Here is a 16,731-nt window from a genome sequence, read left to right on the forward strand (position 1 = left end):
GTATTTAGGTGTCTCTCTGTAACCTGTGTGACGTGTATTTAGGTGTCTCTCTGTAACCTGTGTGACGTGTATTTAGGTGTCTCTGTAACCTGTGTGATGTGTATTTAGGTGTCTCTCTGTAACCTGTGTGACGTGTATTTAGGTGTCTCTGTAACCTGTGTGACGTGTATTTAGGTGTCTCTGTAACCTGTGTGATGTGTATTTAGGTGTCTCTCTGTAACCTGTGTGACGTGTATTTAGGTGTCTCTCTGTAACCTGTGTGACGTGTATTTAGGTGTCTCTCTGTAACCTGTGTGACGTGTATTTAGGTGTCTCTCTGTAACCTGTGTGATGTGTATTTAGGTGTCTCTGTAACCTGTGTGACGTGTATTTAGGTGTCTCTCTGTAACCTGTGTGACGTGTATTTAGGTGTGTCTCTGTAACCTGTGTGACGTGTATTTAGGTGTCTCTCTGTAACCTGTGTGATGTGTATTTAGGTGTCTCTCTGTAACCTGTGTGATGTGTATTTAGGTGTCTCTGTAACCTGTGTGACGTGTATTTAGGTGTCTCTCTGTAACCTGTGTGACGTGTATTTAGGTGTCCCTCTGTAACCTGTGTGATGTGTATTTAGGTGTGTCTGTAACCTGTGTGACGTGTATTTAGGTGTCTCTCTGTAACCTGTGTGACGTGTATTTAGGTGTCTCTCTGTAACCTGTGTGATGTGTATTTAGGTGTCTCTCTGTAACCTGTGTGATGTGTATTTAGGTGTCTCTGTAACCTGTGTGACGTGTATTTAGGTGTCTCTCTGTAACCTGTGTGACGTGTATTTAGGTGTCTCTCTGTAACCTGTGTGACGTGTATTTAGGTGTCTCTCTGTAACCTGTGTGACGTGTATTTAGGTGTGTCTCTGTAACCTGTGTGACTGTGTGACGTGTATTTAGGTGTCTCTCTGTAACCTGTGTGACGTGTATTTAGGTGTCTCTCTGTAACCTGTGTGACGTGTATTTAGGTTTCTCTCTGTAACCTGTGTGATGTGTATTTAGGTGTCTCTCTGTAACCTGTGTGACGTGTATTTAGGTGTCTCTGTAACCTGTGTGACGTGTATTTAGGTGTCTCTCTGTAACCTGTGTGACGTGTATTTAGGTGTCTCTCTGTAACCTGTGTGATGTGTATTTAGGTGTGTCTCTGTAACCTGTGTGATGTGTATTTAGGTGTCTCTCTGTAACCTGTGTGACGTGTATTTAGGTGTCTCTCTGTAACCTGTGTGACGTGTATTTAGGTGTCTCTCTGTAACCTGTGTGACGTGTATTTAGGTGTCTCTCTGTAACCTGTGTGACGTGTATTTAGGTGTCTCTCTGTAACCTGTGTGATGTGTATTTAGGTGTCTCTCTGTAACCTGTGTGACGTGTATTTAGGTGTCTCTCTGTAACCTGTGTGATGTGTATTTAGGTGTGTCTCTGTAACCTGTGTGATGTGTATTTAGGTGTCTCTCTGTAACCTGTGTGACGTGTATTTAGTTGTCTCTGTAACCTGTGTGATGTGTATTTAGGTGTCTCTCTGTAACCTGTGTGACGTGTATTTAGGTGTCTCTCTGTAACCTGTGTGACGTGTATTTAGGTGTCTCTCTGTAACCTGTGTGATGTGTATTTAGGTGTCTCTCTGTAACCTGTGTGACGTGTATTTAGGTGTCTCTGTAACCTGTGTGACGTGTATTTAGGTGTCTCTCTGTAACCTGTGTGATGTGTATTTAGGTGTCTCTCTGTAACCTGTGTGACGTGTATTTAGGTGTCTCTGTAACCTGTGTGACGTGTATTTAGGTGTCTCTCTGTAACCTGTGTGATGTGTATTTAGGTGTCTCTCTGTAACCTGTGTGATGTGTATTTAGGTGTCTCTCTGTAACCTGTGTGACGTGTATTTAGGTGTCTCTCTGTAACCTGTGTGATGTGTATTTAGGTGTCTCTCTGTAACCTGTGTGATGTGTATTTAGGTGTCTCTCTGTAACCTGTGTGATGTGTATTTAGGTGTCTCTCTGTAACCTGTGTGATGTGTATTTAGGTGTCTCTCTGTAACCTGTGTGATGTGTATTTAGGTGTCTCTCTGTAACCTGTGTGATGTGTATTTAGGTGTCTCTCTGTAACCTGTGTGATGTGTATTTAGGTGTCTCTCTGTAACCTGTGTGACGTGTATTTAGGTGTCTCTGTAACCTGTGTGATGTGTATTTAGGTGTCTCTCTGTAACCAGTGTGACGTGTATTTAGGTGTCTCTCTGTAACCTGTGTGACGTGTATTTAGGTGTCTCTCTGTAACCTGTGTGATGTGTATTTAGGTGTCTCTCTGTAACCTGTGTGATGTGTATTTAGGTGTCTCTCTGTAACCTGTGTGATGTGTATTTAGGTGTCTCTCTGTAACCTGTGTGACGTGTATTTAGGTGTCTCTGTAACCTGTGTGATGTGTATTTAGGTGTCTCTCTGTAACCTGTGTGACGTGTATTTAGGTGTCTCTCTGTAACCTGTGTGATGTGTATTTAGGTGTCTCTCTGTAACCTGTGTGACGTGTATTTAGGTGTCTCTCTGTAACCTGTGTGATGTGTATTTAGGTGTCTCTCTGTAACCTGTGTGATGTGTATTTAGGTGTCTCTCTGTAACCTGTGTGACGTGTATTTAGGTGTCTCTCTGTAACCTGTGTGACGTGTATTTAGGTGTCTCTGTAACCTGTGTGATGTGTATTTAGGTGTCTCTCTGTAACCTGTGTGACGTGTATTTAGGTGTCTCTCTGTAACCTGTGTGACGTGTATTTAGGTGTCTCTCTGTAACCTGTGTGACGTGTATTTAGGTGTCTCTCTGTAACCTGTGTGATGTGTATTTAGGTGTCTCTCTGTAACCTGTGTGATGTGTATTTAGGTGTCTCTCTGTAACCTGTGTGATGTGTATTTAGGTGTCTCTCTGTAACCTGTGTGATGTGTATTTAGGTGTCTCTCTGTAACCTGTGTGATGTGTATTTAGGTGTCTCTCTGTAACCTGTGTGATGTGTATTTAGGTGTCTCTGTAACTTGTGTGACGTGTATTTAGGTGTCCTATAGAATGGAGTGGGTATCGATGTGAAGTCATTGCCTCGCCTGTTGATTCTCCTGTCTCCAGTGGAAGTAAGTTACTTTAGTCTCTGTAGTGTGAGTGAAACACATGTTATAACTACAGACTTTAAACGCATGATTATAACACAATACATGGTGAAACCTGTCCGTCTCATTGGCCGACGCGTTGCATATACTCTGTTCTCATTGGTGTCCGTGTTGCTCTCTCTGCAGGTTCAGCCTCCATAGTCATCCCAGTGCTGCTGCTGTTGTTACTGGCGCTGCTGGTCGTCGGCGCCATCTTGTGGTACAAGAGGAGAATGCGTGGGTGAGTGGAGTCGATCAGGTGTTCCCAAACTCTTTTACTCAGGCCCCCCTTCCAGCATTGGGGGAACATTTTTTGTTGTTGCAGGTTTTAAAGCATGTTTCCTGCAATTCTACACATTTTGTCATGAGGTGCAGAGAAAATATAGCCGTTTTTAAGCAAATGTTCTTGAAATTCTGTAAAAAAAAATCAATTTCGAATGTGTATGCTTGTGGTATTTGAGTGACTCAAATATTCCAACAAAATCTTTGGGCTTAAGAAACCTAGCTTAAGAAACGTTAGCTGGGATGGCCCAGTTGAACTGGACATTTCTGACTAGTTCTAAATGTCTCTCTAGGGTATGCAATAACTGACATGACAAAAGGATTTTACATTCTAACCGAGTCATCGTCGTCGTCGTCCCCCATTTTCTTTTTGGGGGGGACTACTGAAGTAGACAACCATTGTGTTGGGACTGGGTGGGAGGGCTCCCACTTATTAGGCCAAACTCGAATCTCTTTTCCACCTGTCATCTTTACCTCCCACCATCACGCTCCCTCTTTATCTCTCTCCTCTCGCTCTCTTCTCTCTCTATCGCTCTCAATCTAGGTCTGTATGGCCGGGAAAACGCTCCCGACGTTCTCGGTAACTTAATAGGGCCATGTCCATCACCTGTCTCCCCCCCCAGATCCTCCCCCTTCTCCCCCAGATCCTCCCCCTTCTCCCCAATGCCTCATCTAAGCCACCGTCTTGTCTGTCGGTCCTGTGACAGTCCTCCATTTTGCTCGTCTTTCTGTAGCAGAGTCGGTCTGTCTGTCCCTGCCCTCCTCTCTCTTGTTCGGGAACAGGGTTTCCCACCCAGGGACGCAGGGGTGTATTGACAGATAGATTGATTGGTTCTTCCTCACCCATCCATACCTTTCCCTATCTGCGTGTGTAAATACATGTGTCTATCAGTGATGCTTCTGTGCCTGCATTGTGGCGGTGGAACATTTGCGTTGTGGAAAATCCAGCATTCACCAGGAATAGACACTAGACGTGTCCAAATGGCTTTTACATTTTTTTTTTAAAGCTCATTTGTTTTGTCAATTTTACCGTGGTTCTGTGCTGTCTTGACTGTGTGGGAGCCGTTGCCCTGCACTGTACATGTAGCTGGTGTCGCATGCTAGATGTCTCTCCTGTCAGTGGCTTGATTCAAGGCTCTCGGTACGTTCAGCCGGTGCTCCTGTGTTGTGGCTACGTCTCCGCCACTGTCCGTGTTGGGAAGAAACAATCTCGCTGTGTGTGTGTCCACAGTGCCAAGGGCTTCCAGCACCACAGGATGACCAACGGGGCCATGAACGTGGAGATAGGGAACCCAGCCTATAAGATCTACGAAGGGGAGCCGGACGACGATGCTGGGGAACTCCTGGATTCAGACTTCACTTTAGATCCAGACAAGGTAACACCCACGTTTCCTTATCTTCACACGTAAACCATCTTAAATAGGCAACACTTGTTTTAACACAGTTTTAACACAGCAGCACTTCTTAACTCATCGGGAATGAATTTGGCATTGACACCATTTTTAAAACCTTTTTCTGCACTCCATGATACTCTGCCACTAAGACTACCTGGATTGCAATGAAACCTAATTGAGGACTCTTGTATGCGCTTTGTCCAAAACATTGTCTCTGTGTCCCCCCTCCCTACAGCCCACCAACTTCACCAACCCTGTGTACGCCACCCTGTACATGGGAGCCCACAACAGCCGCAGCTCATTGGCTAGTACAGACGAGAAGAAAGAGTTGCTGTCACAGGGGGACGATGGGGAGGACGAGGACATGAGTGACCCGCTGGCCTAGGGGTCAGGGGTCAGAGGTCAGGCATGACCGAGCCAAGGCTAGACCACACCCGCAAAGAGACAAACGCTGATCTTATGCCTTTTTACCAATCGAGAAAAGAACCAGAAAAGAAAGCGAGAACACTGTATAAAATGAAGGAGAACTTTTGTATGTGATTGCAGTATTATATTTTGTTCTTTTGACAAAAAAAAAACAAAAAAAAATCCTCTGGTCAGAAAAAGGAAGATGCATTTTATAGACAGATTTATTCATTCAACTCTCTCGTTTTAAAATGTTGCTCACCTCCATCCTCCCTCGCTACTCTCCCCCCTTCATCCATATAGCCGCTACCTCTGTGCAAAGGTGTAGAGCAAAACAAACAGCAGTGGAACAATTTTAAGTTTTTATTTTTGTATGAATTGTATAGGGGGGAAAAAACATTGTTCCATTTCAGAGGATTTCTTGTTGTTTGTGAAAGATGTGGAGGAAAGAGGGGGGCCAAGTTCAATACTCAAGTCAGTTCCGAATGCCAATTGATGCCGGTTCGGTCTATGCTGGAGGTGCAGAGTGAGACCATAGCCGATGGAACAAAAAGAGTTCTGGAACTGTAGTTCAGGAACTAGAACCAGAACTGCACATGTCCACATGACCGAGTCAGTCAGCGTCACACATACTAATGTCCGTTCAGTTGAGTGATTGTCTTTTACCTCCTTGCACAGACTAAAAGTGAAATATATTTACACACGCATATATATGTATATATATATAACCCTATTAACAAAGTGTCTTGACAATATACCCAGGAATACAAAACATGAAATAACATATAGCAGTCTGTCTGTACTATGTTCCACCAACTTGGTCTTGAATAAATTAACGGCTGATTCTTTTTGTTTGCTTAATGAAAAGTCAATGGGTTAATGTGGAGGAATATGATTGTATTGGAGCAAACATTCCAGGGTGACAGTTCCCGGGGAAGTAACTGAGGGAGGGGGGCTTGATATGACGGGTGATTCATATTGGGGCCCAGAGGGTTCATGGATCAGCTCAGTGACTGTTTATTTGCCTCTGTGAATACCTGCCATTGCTGGGGGGACAAACATCTACAGTGTAACAACGAGCTGAACATGCTTTTGTCTATTGTCGGTGATAGTAAACATACTTTCAGGAGCCAGTTGTGTTTAATGGTACTTCAGTGGGGATTTATAACAACAATGCTGTGTTTTTGTTTGTTTTGAATGTATGTAATAATTACATTATGCCTCTGTAATTTCGGTTTCTGCTCATTGTAAGTGCATTCCTTGGGAGGTTTCGGACTATTAGCCTCCTGATTAGCGTCCCCTGTTGATTTCCCCCCTCTGCCTTGCTGCTAACGCTAGCTAGCCGTCTGTCTGTCGGCTTGTCCGTCTAACCATCTGTCAGCCAGCCAGCCCTGTCTGTCTGCCTGTTTTGTATGTCTGATAGAACTGTCTGCCTGCCTGTCTGTCATTGGTCCAGGCTCAGTCTCAGCCAATCACGCGCTGCTGAACATGCTGCTTCTAACCAGTTGGAGGTGATCAGCCATAACTGCCATACTGTATTACAGATTACACTGCATGCGATTCACAACACACACACCCACCCTATAGCAAACTGTTCTAGCTTAACCATCACTTTTATTAACAGTATGCACTATCATTTGGATTTTAATAGCATTTCTGCTCTGTTACATTTTTATTTGAATAATGTAAATTAGGAACAATCTGTTTTAATCTGGACAGAAACACTTCAGCAACACAAAACCCCACACGTGGATTTGTTGTTTCTCTGTTTCGGTTAGTTATGATTTGATTTCTTTTTGATATCAGAAATTAAATGGATTTTTATAGTAGAAATGCATTGTGGATCTGACTTTCATTTGGTGTGAAAAATGAGTGAGAGAGACAGCAGAGACTTTCAATTGTGAGTCACAATGTCATTTTGTTTATTAAGGGAGGGGGGTCTTTTGGACAACACGCATCAAATGTCAGGCACTATTTCATTTCATCCTTACGACAGACAATGCACAAGTAAAAGGCGTAAAATTCGTTGATTTACATCAAATGTAAATATATGTAGAAAGATCTGCTATAGAAGTAGTGTCTCGTACAACATTAAGGCAATGTAAGTAGTGTAAATATGCGCTGTCCCTTTTGTGGAAATGCCATATTGAAACACTGATTTGTAAATCTGAGTGCACAGTCATTGTGCTTAACTTGATGGCTATTAGGGGGGGAATTGTTCATCACGACAGTTCAGGATCTTGATGCATGAAGAACATGGTTCAAATCATAGCAATGCATTCTTTACCTACCAAACAAATGCATGGCCGTATTGACTTAAAGGCCGGATATCTTGGCTTAATCAGGGTGGCAGGGTAGCCTAGTGTGTGTGTTGTACTAGTAACCGAAAGGTTGCAAGTTCAAATCCCCGAGCTGACAAGGTACAAATCTGTCGTTCTGCCCCTGAACAGGCAGTTAACCCACTGTTCCTAGGCCGTCATTGAAAATAAGAATTTGTTCTTAACTGACTTGCCTAGTTAAATAAATAAAAACCGGACAGACTTTTTGTTAAAGAGCTCTACTCAACCCGTGTCTCGGAAGTTCGGCGTGATTGAAGTTTAAAGGCAAAAAGCTCTGGCGTCAGCGCCACCTGCATTCACTGTAAAACGCTGCATATTGTCGGCTCAGTCGGGAAATGACCTTTAACATTTCTATGTAACGCTCCAGCGATCCAGTTTTTTGAATAGAGCCCTAAATGTCAACTGCACCATAAAGCGGATTGGAATGAATCCCGGCCTAAAGTGGTAAGACTGAAGTGGTGATTGGACTGTAGGTCATAAAGTTAAAAGTAATAGAAAGTAAATACACGGAATGTTTTTACCCACTCAAATGTTTTCAGACACTGGCCTAAACGAATTTAGAGAACAGTGCTGAGAAGCAACCTTTAAATACTGTATAGTGATTAAAGCTGAATTCTGATTCCAGACCATTGCATATGATTGTTTTTTTTTGTTTTTTTTTAAGGTAATGTTATCAAACAAATGCAATAAAAAAATCAAATATTTAACAACTAAAGATACAAATTATAGCTGAGTCACAGAAATAATACTGTCTAAACAAAAAAGGCACTTAATTCGTTCTCAAAATAATAAGACCGAGTAGAGGAAGTTTGGTTTGGCTAGCTTGTACAGAAACCAATCCAAAGACTCGGAACAATAATATTCAATCTGTGGACAGAGACGTTCTGCGATGGCAAAACCCTGGGCCATATTCATTAGGGCTCACAACCTAAAGCGTTTTGACACGACAAATAAGCATTACTTATTGGTCAGGTCCAGCTCGTCCCTCCCTGTTTCAGTCTGTTTTCTTTCGTTTCGGGCCTTATGAAAACAACCCTGTTCTCTTTGAAATGGGAATCCCAGTCAACATATGCTGTCTGTTTATACAACCGACCGACTGTCTCCCATCTTCAACTTGCGTGGAGGAAATCCACATTCATGGAAATGAGATCCACGTTGGCAGGCACTTGGCAGGAGGCACTTGTGGTTCCATGTCCACATTATGCAGTTGCAGTGTCCTTCCTGCTTTTGTGAGGCGAGCCCCCCCTTTAAGGGCTCAACTCCTGTTCTTAATGCCAACACTGGCAATCGCTGTAGTCCTCTATTTTCTGTGTGTGTGCCTTCGTGCATGCGGTGTGTGTTTGCAGTGGGAGAGGGGGTAGACTAACCCACCTGATGTCTGTGCTTATACCTGCTTGTTGAGAGATCGTGTCCATATAGGATCTCCATAAATAAATAAATACCCCCTTAAAACTTGGGCCATTGGTTCAGTCCTGTCCGGCTTTCAGTCTCTGATCTGCAGGGAGATGCAGCCTCGGGTGGGTGAGACCACCGGGACACAGGTAGGGAAGGGGGGGTTATAAAGCGAATGGGGGATAAATGAGGAGGAACGAGTAGTTTGTTTAGGGTCTCTTCCAGCCGCTCCGGATCAGCGCGTCATGCCGCAGGAAAGGCTGGCTGCGGAGATCTGTGAGTGGGTGAGGGAGGGGGAGAGAGGGGTCACTCAGGTTAACTGGGAAGTCAAACTGCTCCAGTGGCATCATGCTCATGTTTGAGGTTGTTGATGAAGGAACTTCTATTTGCAGTGCTTATCCTAACAGTATATTTCTGCAAATAGAGTGGCAATTATGTTTCACATTTTCCAATTTGACTTATATGTTGTCAAATGGGTAGCCAATTGAAAGTGGATATATGTTAACCAATAACAGAATGATGCCTTCCCATAGCCTTGCATTGTCAACTTAAAACTGACAGAGAAATATGGATTTTTCAATCCAAGGCTATGGGGGGTATAGTTATTCAAATAAATCTCAACAACTTAACTAGGGAACAAAATAATAAAACATTAAAATAATATCACAGTTGTGGCCGTCAACGAGCTCTGTGAGATACTATGCTGAAGACACTAAATATGTATCTGCTATGTCATGATTATGACAGTGTTATGTAGCCCTTTTATAATGGAGTGTTCAAATAGTATGACCTATTTTTCTGAGTATGTATGTATGCATGTCCTTTTGTCAGAATATGATGGCGTTTGTGTGGATGTGCAGGGGGCTCAACAGAGCTCGTTGACCATCGAGCTGCTCAGCACACCGCAAGTCACAGTTAACAGGGCAAAACAGGACGTTGAGACATGACATCAACAGGTGACAGACTGGTGAGTGGTGGATGGACAGAACACTGGACACAGCATGCAAGAAAGAGGTGAGCGAGGTGGGGATGGAGGGACCTGAGTAGAATGGTGGATGAAATAGTCTTATCTTGAGAGGTACACTGTTTGACTTGCCTAGTTAAATAAAATACATGAATAAAAATGGAAACGAGGCCGGATACGTGCGCTTCTGCTGGCTCTTTGGGGAAAGGGAGTTGGTCTGTTTGAAATGCTGAGGGGGTTGTAAACCGCTATATAAATCTCGAAGCAATGTAGGCTCAGCTGCATGTTTCTTACTGTTGTACAGTAAAGCATATCTGACTGTTGTAAAGCATAGCATACCTTACTGCTGTGCAGTACAGTAAAGCAGGTCTGACTGTTGTAAAGCATAGCATACCTTATGCATGCTCAAATTCGAAGGACAATGGCACGCTGGAGAAGTGTGCTCTTCACAGTACAGTAAAGCATATCTGACTGTTGTAAAGCATAGCATACCTTACTGCTGTGCAGTACAGTAAAGCATATCTGACTGTTGTAAAGCATAGCATACCTTACTGCTGTGCAGTACAGTAAAGCATATCTGACTGTTGTAAAGCATAGCATACCTTACTGCTGTGCAGTACAGTAAAGCATATCTGACTGTTGTAAAGCATAGCATCCCTTACTGCTGTGCAGTACAGTAAAGCAGGTCTAGCTGTTATAATGAATCTGAAGCGCTGGATTGGCTAAAGCAGCTGACATGACTAGCAGCACCATATACTGTGTAGCTAGCAGCACACAGAGGGGCCACAGTACAAGCAGGGCCAAAGCAGACAGGCCAGGCTTCAGGCTACCTTCCTTACCCTGCAGCGTTTAGAAGTGGCATATACTGTTATTTATCTTCTGTTCAGCTGTTCAGAGGGGTACAATGAAGGAAAAAGAGTGATGGTTGAGGAAAGGTTGTTACCAGGTTAGAGAGAAACCAAACCAACCACATTAGTTAGTTTCATGGAACAACAAGGCACTGTTTGGTTAACAAGATTGGTTTTATAGCCAAACTTCTTAATACTGTATTTTTTTTTTTTCATCTCAAAATGTATAAAACCTGAAAAAACTGATATCTTATACATAATGTAGCTTTTCATACTCATGCTATTATGCTACAGCAAATGCAACTTGATTATATGATTATATTTCATACTACATACTATGCTGAACAAAAATATAAACGCAACATATAAAGTGTTGGTCCCATGTTTCATGAGCTGAAATAAAAGATCCCAGAATTGTTCCATATGCACAAAAACATATTTCTCTAATATTTTGAGCACAAAGTTGTTTACATCCCTGTAATTGAGCAATTTTCATTTGCCAAGATAGTCCACCTGACAGGTGTGGGATATCAAGAATCCAATTAAACGGCATGATCATTACACAGGTGAACCTTGTGCTGGGGACAATAAAAGGCCAATCTAAATGTGCAGTTTTGTCACAACACAATGCCACAGATGTCTCAAGTTTTGAGGGAGCGTAAATTGGCATGCTGACTGCAGGAATGTCCACCGGAGCTGTTGCCAGAAAATGTAATGTTCATTTCTCTACCAGAATGTCGTTTTAGAGAATTTGGCAGTACGTCCAATCGGCCACACAACTGCAGACCATATATAACCACACCAGCCCAGGACCTCCACATCCGGCTTCTTCACCTGCGGGATCATATGAGACCAGCCACCCGGACAGCAGACGAAACTGTGGGTTTGCTCGGCGTCCTCACCAGGGTCTTGACTTGACTGCAGTTTGGCGTCGTAAGCGACTTCAGTGGGCAAATGCTCACCTTCGATGGACAATGGCACGCTGGAGAAGTGTGCTCTTCACAGGTTAATCCCAGTTTCGATTGTACCGGGTAGATGGCAGACCGCGTGTATCGCGTCGTGTGGGCGAGATGTTTGCTGACATCAATGTCATGAACAGAGTTCCATATGAGGGTGGGGTTATGGTATGGGCAGGCATAAGTTACAGACAATTGCATTTTATCAATGACAATTTGAATGCACAGAGATACCGTGACGAGATCCTGAGGCCCATTGTCGTGCCATTCATCTGTCGCCATCACCTCAGGTGCCCCCATGCACGGCCCCATGTCGCAAGGATCTGGACACAATTCCTGGAAGCTGAAAATGTCCCAGTTCTTCCATGGCCTGCATAATCACCAGACATGTCACCCATTGAGCATGTTTGGAATGCTCTGGATCGATATGTACGTCAGAGTGTTCCAGTTCCCACCAATATCCAGCAACTTCGCACAACCATTGAAGAGGAGTGGGACAACATTCCACAGGCCACAATCAACAGCCTGATCAACTCTATGTGAAGGAGATGTGTTAGGCTGCAGGAGGCAAATGGTGATCACACCAGATACTGACTGGTTTTCTGATCCACGCCCCTACCTTTTTTTTTTCAAAGGTACAGTATCTGTGACCCAACTGATACATATCTGTATTTCCAGTCATGTGACATCTACAGATTAGGACCTAATTCCTTTATTTCAACTGACTGATTTCCTTAGATGAACTGTAACTTTTGTTGCATGTTGCATTTTATATTTTTGTTCAGTATGAATATCTAAATATCAGGTTCAGTCATTCAGAGGTTTGGCTGTTAATTCAGGTAGAAGTCTTTGAGGTAGGTAGAAGACACACTTGCCACCAATAAGAGTCAAAGGCCGGGATTCAAGCAAACTGCAGACTGGCCTAAATTAGTAAAGGGGGGGGGGGGTAAGGAGTAATCTTAGGGTGTGACGAGGTGGTCATGCTGCATGCAGAGTGGTCAGGCAAGGGCGGGGGGGGGGGTAACGAGGAGAGGACACCTGTTCTGGACAACCTTGGCATTAGGGGGAAGGAACTGTAGGAGCTAGCAGTTGGAGTCGTCACAGAGCTGTGCTTCACAGAAGAACCGTGAGCTTCGTTTAGCAGTACGGGCTGTGAAGGGGACGCTCTTCAGCACTGAGGGGGGAGGAGGGGAGAAAACGTCACACCTGAGACAGAGGAACCTGTACTGTTACTGTACTGTTGTACACCCCCCCTAGACTGTAACTTCTCTGTATATACAGTGTACCAGCTCACTCTGTGCCACACCTCGCTGTATTGGAGTACTGGAGTACCAGACTACACTCCTGTGAGTCTTCCAGCCCTCGAAAGGTCTTTGGGTGTGTCTGAAATGCACCCTATGCCCTATGTAGTGCACTACAGGGAATAAAGTGCTATTTGAGATGCGCACTATGTCCAGGATGACAGGGCTATACTGTATGTAGAGTAACGGAGATGACACAAGTGTTGTAAAGGACCAGTAGTGGGGAGGAAGCATTATTAGCATATTATTAACATTGATCATTTAGATTTCACTGTCGACGCTGATTAATGAGAGTGAAGTTAGAAACTGTCCTGAGTTTGCACCTCCCACGAAACAGGGCATCGGGACACGGTGGCATTTTTTTTTACCTACTGGGACGTGCATAACAGCCAATGGCTTAACTACAGGCCTACTCTACTCTGTAATAACGAGACCGTACTCATCTAGACAACTAGCAGGCCACAAAAAAAACACAACTACTGGGACGTTCAGAACTGGAATCTGCTGCTGTCTAGCTGCTGGATAGCCTCGAGCAGTGGTGTCTGAACCACGTAACAGAGTGCTCCTCCAGCCGAGCAGTTGAGGACCACAGTGATCTTAGCCTGGCCCCGGCCTCTGCCCCTAGGACTGGGGTTTGGACCAGGAGACCTGGGGCCCGGCTGGGGGCTGCGTGGCTGCCTGCGTGGCTGCATGTCGAGCCCACCTGTGATGATATCCTCGATGGTGCCGTCCTTCCCCTCGTAGACGGGCCGGTGGTCCTTAGCCTGGCGTTTACGCAGCTCCGAGATCAGCTCTTGTTGCTGCTGCCTCTTCTTCACTACCTGGACCTTGGAGGGAGAGAGGAGGAAGGATCAAATCCTGCCGAGGTCCCCCAAAATAGCTTGAGCTGCCCACGGATCATTTCAATCGTACAAAATGCATGAACTCCTTATTGGAAGTGTGAGAAATATATTGAGGAAATATAAAGGCTCTGTTGATCGCTAAATTATCCATTCTACATCTAGACTCTCTACAGTCGTTGTACAATAAGCTGAATTTTACTACTGTTGGTTGAGTCCAGTGACTATTATAATCTTCCTGTTTTTTTTGGGCCTTGTCTGTCAGTCAGGGCTCGGGAGACTTCTAGTACTGTACCTTGGGGTCGTGTTGCTTGGCCTCCTGAGCCAGTAATTTCTCTCTCATGGCTTCCTCCTGCTTTTTCCTCTGCTCATTGTCCACCACCGCATCCTGTAGGGAGGAGAACACAAAATGGACGCCACTCAGAGAAATTAGTCTTCAGTTCGATACAAATCAAGACACGGAAATATATCTAGTTTACAATAGAAGAAATGGTTTTGGGTGTTGAGTAAACAGAGACAACACACTTTCATGGAGCTAAACAGTCAGCAACATAAATTGTTCTGTGTGTCTCCCTCTCTCTCTCTGATCCCCTCTCTGTTTCTCTCTCACACACACACAGATACGCATGCAAGCTCGCAGATCCATACATTCTTGTAGAGAACAATCTCCGGAAGGTGTCTGTGTGGCAGGGCTGTCCAGCAGGCGGAGGCAGGGCCGTCTGTCCTTCCGGGGGGTGGAGGCAGGGGGAAGCAGAGGCAGGGCGGGGCCCTCGGTCCGGGGTTAGAGTGGGGAGGCAGGGGGAGAAAGGGGAAAGCAGGGGGAAGGAAGCGGGAGACCGGACCCAGTCTAAACACCACAGCTGCGGCTCTGAAGGCAGACCCAGCTGGCCCATCCTGTTATTAGACCTGTGACTCCAGTCCACACCCTGTCCTGTGGCACAGAGACGGCTCTGCTCTGCTCTTAGAGGCAGCAGGGCAACACCCAGACCCAGACTAACCAAAGGTTAGGCTAACTCCCATAGGACAGAGGGCAATCTCCACCTAAACACAATCCTGTGTGGCTTAGTTGGTAAGAGTGTGATCCCCTACTGGGATCCCATATGCATAACAAATATATGCACTCGCTTTACTGTAACGACGTTTGCTATGTGGCATATTATATACATGTACGTGTTAGAACTGTGCTGCTTGGTCCTCCCTTACCTTGTAAGCTCTGATGAATCGCACAAACACAGGGAAGAACACGGACGGAGGAGTCGTCTTGGAGCTCTCCCCAAAATAGTTCACCACATTGTTGAAGGCTTCCTAGAAAATGACCGGGGGAGGCAGAAGTGTAAAAGGCAGGAACACAACATTTGTCAACATCGACAACCTTTACAAAGCCTTTTGGTTTGAGGTCAAGTGTTGTCCTGCATTGTTGTATCTTGAGCTTTTTGGCTTTTGTTGTGCTGCTTCTAGGGAGAGGTGTGTGCGCAGTTACACTAAGTTGTGTTATGTTGGGTTTTGACCTGTTTGTAGTTTTTGCAAAGCTATTTTCCCTGAAGAAAAATGCTGTGCTTGCTTTAGCGGTTTTATGGTAGTGGAAGAAGTTTAGAAGTTTACAGACCAGTTGTCACGTTCTGACCTTTATTTCCTTTGTTTTATATTTAGTTAGTATGGTCAGGGTGTGAGTTGGGTGGCCAGTCTGTGTTTGTTTTTCTAGGTTTTGGGTATTTCTATGTTTCGGCCTAGTATGGTTCTCAATCAGAGGCAGGTGTCATTAGTAGTCTCTGATTGAGAATTATACTTAGGTAGCCTGGGTTTCACTGTGTGTTGGTGTGTGATTGTTCCTGTCTCTGTGTTTGCACCAGATAGGACTGTTCAGGTTTTCGAACATTTATTGTTTTGTTAGTTATTTAATGTCTAGTTCCTTTTATTAAAGAACATGAATAACCAGCACGCTGCATTTTGGTCCGCTTCTCTTTCACCACAGGAAAACCCTTACACCAGTATTGAACCATTGTGTCTGCAGTTTTGATAGGATGTGTTAAGTTTACCTCCGCAGTCTTGGCGTCCTTCTGCAGTTTGTCAAGCTGAGTGTCGCTAGTCTGGAGGAAGCCCTTGAGAACAGAGTGATCGTGGAGACTACACTCTCTCCTGATCAGATCCATCCCTTTACCCAGCTCCCGCACGTCCAGCAGCACATTCTCCAGAGACACTAGAGAGAGAGAGAGAGATACGCACGCAGGCACACGAATATCAAGCCTCCTCATTTCTACTGTGCTTCACATGAACTGTCTTCTTCATACAGTCAGAAGAGGAGTCCCAGTCCTGTCTCGTTAGGTCTATAGCTGTGTACTCACCTGCAGCAGCTTTGTCCACAAAGTGTAGTTCGTTGAAGAAGTTAGCCAGCTCTGGATACTTCTCCTTGACAACCACAGCTATGTAGTGGAGCAGAGTCATCTTCCTGTCTGTAGACTTGGTGTCCAGCAGCTGTGGGAGGAGAGGAATGCATTATAGCCAAGCCTCTTTTATCAGTCTTGAAACAAGTGTATAATTGTAGCCTTGTATAACTAATATGGAGATAAACTGAATGCATGACCAGAATACATATCAACCAAGGCCCTTCTCAATCTGGAGGAGTACATCTTGAAAAAAGTCTAGCCCCTTGTAACCAATATGATGATATTGATGATACAGTCTCTAGAATGTTCTACTTTGTTTCGTACAGTACTCACCAGATCAAGACTTTGTAGCTTGAAGCCATACACAGAGCCTCTCTTGCTGCTGTTCATGTAGTTTCCCAGGGCTAAGATGATCTATGAGCATATAAAAGAAGAATTACAATCTTAGTGCCATAAAACTGTGACCAGGGTCATGCAAAAAAAAAAAAAAAA

General features: G+C 44.4%; 2 protein-coding genes and 1 long non-coding RNA gene across 23 annotated transcripts in view; 1 reads left to right on the top strand and 2 right to left on the bottom strand.

Moving 5' to 3' along the window:
- The window catches only part of LOC127912543 (uncharacterized), a 4,740-nt gene extending 1,687 nt beyond the window's left edge, over nucleotides 1–3,053 (bottom strand). For 6 of the 17 annotated variants that reach the window (XR_008083196.1, XR_008083195.1, XR_008083189.1 and 3 more), the window contains exons 1-2: nucleotides 1,038–3,053; nucleotides 124–893 (exon numbers count right to left, since the gene is read on the bottom strand). This is a non-coding gene — a long non-coding RNA (uncharacterized LOC127912543). Of the gene's footprint in view, nucleotides 894–1,037 lie in introns of all 17 variants that reach the window. The other 11 variants (XR_008083191.1, XR_008083188.1, XR_008083200.1 and 8 more) reach the window with 10 other exon arrangements.
- Nucleotides 1–6,064, top strand: part of LOC118360336 (low-density lipoprotein receptor-related protein 1-like) — a 146,179-nt gene extending 140,115 nt beyond the window's left edge. Inside the window, exons 87-90 of the mRNA XM_052482450.1 lie at nucleotides 3,047–3,120; nucleotides 3,283–3,376; nucleotides 4,649–4,793; nucleotides 5,047–6,064. Coding sequence (XP_052338410.1) covers nucleotides 3,047–3,120; nucleotides 3,283–3,376; nucleotides 4,649–4,793; nucleotides 5,047–5,196 — 463 coding nt within the window. The 3' untranslated portion in view covers nucleotides 5,197–6,064. The remainder of the gene's footprint in view (nucleotides 1–3,046; nucleotides 3,121–3,282; nucleotides 3,377–4,648; nucleotides 4,794–5,046) is intronic.
- Nucleotides 6,065–6,839: 775 nt separating this feature from the next.
- LOC118360099 (formin-like protein 3) overlaps nucleotides 6,840–16,731 on the bottom strand; it is a 56,921-nt gene continuing 47,029 nt past the window's right edge. For 2 of the 5 annotated variants that reach the window (XM_052482455.1, XM_052482451.1), the window contains 8 exons: nucleotides 16,573–16,653; nucleotides 16,198–16,327; nucleotides 15,892–16,052; nucleotides 15,059–15,160; nucleotides 14,151–14,243; nucleotides 13,720–13,843; nucleotides 12,754–12,889; nucleotides 6,840–9,221 (listed from right to left, as the gene is read on the bottom strand). In XM_052482455.1, the coding sequence (XP_052338415.1) occupies nucleotides 12,798–12,889; nucleotides 13,720–13,843; nucleotides 14,151–14,243; nucleotides 15,059–15,160; nucleotides 15,892–16,052; nucleotides 16,198–16,327; nucleotides 16,573–16,653 (783 nt within the window). In that variant the 3' untranslated portion in view covers nucleotides 6,840–9,221; nucleotides 12,754–12,797. Of the gene's footprint in view, nucleotides 9,222–10,750; nucleotides 10,799–12,753; nucleotides 12,890–13,719; nucleotides 13,844–14,150; nucleotides 14,244–15,058; nucleotides 15,161–15,891; nucleotides 16,053–16,197; nucleotides 16,328–16,572; nucleotides 16,654–16,731 lie in introns of all 5 variants that reach the window. The other 3 variants (XM_052482454.1, XM_052482452.1, XM_052482453.1) reach the window with 3 other exon arrangements.

This window comes from Oncorhynchus keta, chromosome 27 (assembly GCF_023373465.1).
Source record: "Oncorhynchus keta strain PuntledgeMale-10-30-2019 chromosome 27, Oket_V2, whole genome shotgun sequence".
Taxonomy (NCBI): Eukaryota; Metazoa; Chordata; class Actinopteri; order Salmoniformes; family Salmonidae; genus Oncorhynchus; species Oncorhynchus keta.